The following is a 5,706-nucleotide window of genomic DNA, read 5'->3' on the forward strand; positions in this document are numbered from 1 at the left end:
TTTGCAGATGAGCAAACTGAGGCTCAGAGAAGTACTAAGTCCTAAGTCTAAGTCACACAGGTGTAAATGGCAGAGCCAGGACTCACCTGGCTCCATGCTCTTTCCTGACGTCTCTGGCTGTGCCCGTGAGGCTGCCTGTCCTCGGCCAGACTGAGCAGCCAGTGTCACAGGTGTGTGTGTGGTAGGTGTGAGTCTCCCCTTAGGGAGGGTATTAGTTAGGGTCTGTGCCCAGGGCTGGGGAGAGCTGCCTGGATTTGCCTTTCATGGGGGTGTCACAGTGGAAGTCTGCGCCGCCTGACTGGCTGGGTATGTCGCAGGGCTGTGACAGGCCCCTTAGCGCAGCCCAGCAGGTCAGCTCTGGGAAGGCCCCCGAGACCTGCTTGTCTCCTTTAATAGATGGCAGTGCTGAGAGTGTTGTGTCTGTGCCCAGGTGACCTTGCCAGGCAGGCGCTCCTCTAGCCGCTGTCAGCCCCCTGCAATGGTGGGCTTCCTCTGAGTGGAGGTAAAAGGCCCATCCAGGCAGTGGGGAACTCAGGTCTCCAGGTGTATGGTGCAGAACCTGCTCCCTGTCACCCCGCCTGAGCCAGCACGCGGGCTCCCGAGGGCTGTGGCTCCCAGGGCCCGATGGGAAAGCGTAGCCTGCAGGCCCGCACCTCCCTGCGTGAATCACGCCTGGCGGGACAAGAAAGCCCAAAACACCCCGAACAATGAGTTTCCAGTAAAATATGATAGACATGACGAGGCGGAGGAGGGGCGGGATCTGGCTGGGAGTTGGCACTAGCCCGTGGGTGATGAGAGCCAAGGGGAATGGAAAATGCCAGGCCCGCCCCCTACTCACGAGTATAAAGCGCTCGCATCCTTTTGCCACTTACCTGAACACCTTTCACTTCTCTCTGCCAGCTCGCTCGCTCGCTCGCCTCCCTCCTTGGCACCATGACCACCTGCAGCCGCCAGTTCACCTCCTCCGGCTCCATGAAGGGCTCCTGTGGCATCGGTGGTGGCTCCAGCCGCATCTCCTCCGTCCTGACCGGAGGGTCCTACCGGGCCCCCAGCGCCTACGGGGGCCTGTCTGTCTCCTCCTCCCGCTTCTCCTCCGGGGGAGCCTGCGGGCTGGGGGGCGGCTATGGTGGAGGCTTCAGCAGCAGCAGCAGCAGCTTTGGAGGGGCCCTGGGTGGCGGCTTCGGCGGAGGATATGGTGGAGGCCTTGGTGGTGGCCTTGGTGGTGGCTTCGGTGGTGGCTTCGGTGGTGGCTTGGGTGGTGGCTTTGGCGGTGGTGACGGGCTCCTGGTGGGCAATGAGAAGGTCACCATGCAGAACCTCAATGACCGCCTGGCCTCCTACCTGGACAAGGTGCGTGCCCTGGAGGAGGCCAACACCGACCTGGAGGTGAAGATCCGCGACTGGTACCAGAGGCAGCGGCCCACCGAGATGAAAGACTACAGCCCCTACTTCAAGACCATCGAGGACCTGAGGAACAAGGTGGGTGGACTGGGCAGCAGGAGGCGCCATTCCAGCTACCTAACTCTGGGAACGCTAGAGGCCTCAGGCCACTGGCAGCTTTAGATTTCCAAGCAGGACAGAGTCCACCCAGATCTCTTCTTCTGAGGCCTTGGATACCCCCGGCAGAGCTGGTCAGTGGGAAGACAGTGTCCCTTCCCTGACTTCTCATGCCTTCTGGCCTCTAGTCCTCTAACCACGTGAGACCAGTGATTCCTACTCTTACATTTTACAGAGGAAGAAGTTGAAGCTTTGAGAGGCGCTGTGACCTGCTGAAGGTCACAGAGCAAAATAAGGGCAGAGCCGAGACAAGAGTCCTTGCGCCCCTCCTTCCAGCACAGGAGGCAGCTACCTGTTCTGCTGCGCAGGGGAGGAGCGAGGCTGTAACGGGACCAGGCTAGACACCCAGACTGCTCATTAGCTCATGAGTCTGGGCTGTGGCTGCCGCCGCCCATGAGCCTTGGCACTGGCTGGCCCTTCCCCACAACCAGGCGGGCATGCAAAACCCACAGAGACCATCTACGTGGCTGTCCGTGCAGCCTGCACAGAAGGAGCCTGGTGGGCTTGTGCCCTCGGACTTGTGCCTTCTCCCTGCTCCCACGTCACCAGGAGCCCTCCCTGCCAAGCCTGCGTGGCTTCCAATGCCTTGCATAGATTCGGGAAACTCGATGATGAGGGCAGAAAGACAGGCTCAGGATCCTTATTCTTCTCATATCTTCTTATTCTTCCCCTGTGTCCTCCTTCCTAATCCCCCTGTGCCAGCTGGATCTCATCTCCTGGGAAAGTTCCCCCCGAGATCCCATGCCCCGTGGGCTTGGAAAGGAACGTGCGTGTCTGCAGAGGACTGACAGCGCTGGCTGATGCAGAGAGGACAGTCCCGATCAGGAAGGGGGCTGGGAAGCTTTAGGCCATTCCTCTCACTGTAGGTGGGAACCTGGAAGCCCGAGACTGTCTTAGGTTTCGCAGCAAGTCAGTAGGCAGAACTGGGACCAGAACTCCGGGGCTTTTGATTCCAAGGCCAGGGCTGCTTCACCTCCCTTTGCTGACCATGAATTAGGAAAGTCCCAGGTCAAACCTGGACTGCCTGGGGTTTTCCTGTAGGCTGCTGTGGCCAAGGCTTGTGGGAAAGCAGAAGCCTGAAGCAGGTTGCTGTGAAGTCTGGCTCATGGTGTCCCTTTGACAAATGACCTGTGCCCTTTCCATCCTGCAGATCCTCACGGCCACCGTGGACAATGCCAATGTTGTCCTGCAGATTGACAATGCCCGTCTGGCCGCTGATGACTTCCGCACCAAGTGAGTTTGCAATGGGTGGCTCAGAACATCCAGTCTCCCCAGAGTGGGGCGTTTTTGGAGCAGTGTTTCCCAGATAGAGACGGTGCCAGGATGGCTACATGAAAACCCCCCGGGGTGCTTGTAAAAAGACAAGACTCTTGGGCTCTACCCTTGGAGTTTGGATTCAGTTATTTGTAGCAGGTTCCCTGGGTGATTCTGATCCACAGCCAGGTTTGGGAACCACCGCTTTAGGGAGAGGCGCTTCCCACTTGCCCACCTGCCCTTGAAGTGCAGGAGGTAGCCATATTTGGAGGCCTTATGCATCATAGGTTGGCTGAAGCTAGATGTGCACCCCCTCCTGCATTCAGCAGCCTGATGAACTTCCCCCAGGATTATTCATATCTGAGCCATCAATGGGCACTGTGTCCAACCACGCCGTTTCCAAGATTGGCTCCCTAAACCACCCACCGGGTGCCAGCTCTGGGAAGAAACTGCAGGGGGAAGAGAACAAAGCCTTCAGTGTGGCCAGGATGGGTGTCTCATTCCTTTTCTCCTGGGTCATTCCAGGTACGAGACAGAGTTGAACCTGCGCATGAGCGTGGAGGCTGACATCAATGGCCTGCGCCGCGTGCTGGATGAGCTGACCCTGGCCAGAGCCGACTTGGAGATGCAGATCGAGAGCCTGAAGGAGGAGCTGGCCTACCTGAGGAAGAACCATGAGGAGGTGAGAGCTAAATGGAAAAGCCAGCTTAGAAGAATAGCAGGGAGGCTGGGCATGCTGGCACATATCTGTGGTTCCAGCTAGTCAGGAGGCAGAGGTGGGAGGATCACTTCAGTCCAGGAGTTTGAGGCCAGCCTGGGCAGCACAGTGAGACCCCATCTCTAAAAAAAAAAAAATAGCAGAGAGAAGAAATGGAATTGGGAGGGGGAACTCCAGTCAGCTGCCACAATGAAGCTCCTGACTGTGGACTGTTCTCTGGCTGCACAGGAGATGAACTCCCTGAGAGGCCAGGTAGGCGGAGACGTCAACGTGGAGATGGATGCAGCACCTGGTGTGGACCTGAGCCGCATCCTGAATGAGATGCGCGACCAGTATGAGAAGATGGCAGAGAAGAACCGCAAGGATGCCGAGGATTGGTTCTTCACCAAGGTCAGTGTCGTTTGGGGCAGAAGAGACCCAGCCCACCTGCCTTCTGGGGCCTTTGGGTGTGAATGGTGTCCTCTTTTTTTGCAGACAGAGGAGCTGAACCGCGAGGTGGCCACCAACAGCGAGCTGGTGCAGAGTGGCAAGAGCGAGATCTCTGAGCTCCGGCGCACGGTGCAGAACCTGGAAATCGAGCTGCAGTCCCAGCTGAGCATGGTAGGAGCACTGCCGGGCATGGGGGTGGGCCCGGGACTAGCAGAGAGAGAATGACCGGGCTCACTGATGCTTGATCCTCATTCCTTCCCTCGCAGAAAGCATCCCTGGAGAACAGCCTGGAGGAGACCAAAGGCCGCTACTGCATGCAGCTGGCCCAGATCCAGGACCTGATCAGCAACGTGGAGGAGCAGCTGGCGCAGCTGCGCTGCGAGATGGAGCAGCAGAACCAGGAGTACAAGATCCTGCTGGACGTGAAGACGCGGCTGGAGCAGGAGATCGCCACCTACCGCCGCCTGCTGGAGGGCGAGGACGCCCAGTGAGTGCCCGGCCCTGCCCAGTCCCCGTCCCGCTGCACTCCTGCTGCCCCACCATGAGTCTAACGGTCCTGCCCCTTTCTGTCTTCACAGCCTCGCCTCCTCCCAGTTCTCCTCTGGCTCTCAGTCATCCAGAGATGGTAAGACCTTCCTCCTCGGCACGGCTGGGCTCAGGACCACCCTGTGTACCCCAGTGGGTCTAGGGCACTGGCTATGGCCTTCTTGAGGGGTTGAACTATAGTGTTCTTACCCAGTGTCCCTTGCGAACCTCCTTGGGTAGAAGAAGCCAATTTCTAAACCCTCCTTAGGGCTAGGAGCAGGGGTCCCCACCTTTAACTTCTCCCCGGTATCTGTGGCAGACCCCATGGTTATGTGTCAGCACCAAGGACAGGGCCCTGCATGGCTCTTCCCGCTAAGACTAGTCTATTGGGTCGATCTGGACTAAGCTCACAGGAAGCTCAGTCTGTCTCTGACCTTTGGGGACCCTAGCTGGAAAGAAATGTGTTGACAGTATCAGTGCTTGGGCAACAGCAGGGTGAAGCCATAATCAGGGGAGAGAGCAGCACGGAGACAGTTCAAGTTTCCTCAACTTCTTGGCCTCCCTAGTCCTGGTTACTCCATCGTCTGCCCACCTCTGGTAACGTTCTGTCTTCTCTTTGCCCCAGTGACCTCCTCCAGCCGCCAGATCCGCACCAAGGTCATGGATGTGCACGATGGCAAGGTGGTGTCCACCCACGAGCAGGTCCTTCGCACCAAGAACTGAGGCTACGCAGCACTGCTCAGGCCTAGGAGGCCCCCTGCATGGACACAGATCTCACCGGGGGATCCCCTCTCCTGCCTCCCAAGCATGTCACACCTGGACCCTGCTTCGCCCTTTCTCCCTCCTGGCAATCAATACAGCTTCATGATCTGAGTTGCACAATTCTTGCCTCTGCCTGGTCATTGTTAGGAGTGGGGGTGGGGAGGAGGCGGGAGAAACAACTCTTTGGAGCTCGTCTGAGCACCTGGCTGTGGCCTCTGGGACTGGGAGAAAGGGCTTGGGGGCGAGTTGGGCTCAGGTCCCAGATGGCTTTCACCATCTCAGAAGATACAGGTAGATGTGTGTACTAGGTCACAAATAGTGTCTCCTAGGGCAAGGGGGAACATTCATTCATTCACTCAGTCATTCATATGTTTCTTCATTCATTCATTCACCAGATATTGAAGGCCTTTATGTGTCAGGCACTGTACTAGGTTGAGCATTTTAACATTTTGTGATCAGGG

General features: G+C 57.7%; 1 protein-coding gene across 1 annotated transcript; it reads left to right on the forward strand.

Moving 5' to 3' along the window:
• The first annotated feature begins 933 nt into the window (after positions 1–933).
• Positions 934–5,206, forward strand: KRT14 (keratin 14, type I). The gene is made up of 8 exons (XM_012660260.1): positions 934–1,479; positions 2,708–2,790; positions 3,337–3,493; positions 3,758–3,919; positions 4,004–4,129; positions 4,225–4,445; positions 4,537–4,583; positions 5,109–5,206. The coding sequence occupies exons 1-8, from the start codon at positions 934–936 to the stop codon at positions 5,204–5,206; spliced, it is 1,440 nt and encodes a 479-aa protein (XP_012515714.1).
• The last annotated feature ends 500 nt before the right edge of the window (positions 5,207–5,706 follow it).

This window comes from Propithecus coquereli, unplaced genomic scaffold (assembly GCF_000956105.1).
Source record: "Propithecus coquereli isolate 6110/MARCELLA unplaced genomic scaffold, Pcoq_1.0 Scaffold119, whole genome shotgun sequence".
NCBI classification, from domain to species: Eukaryota; Metazoa; Chordata; class Mammalia; order Primates; family Indriidae; genus Propithecus; species Propithecus coquereli.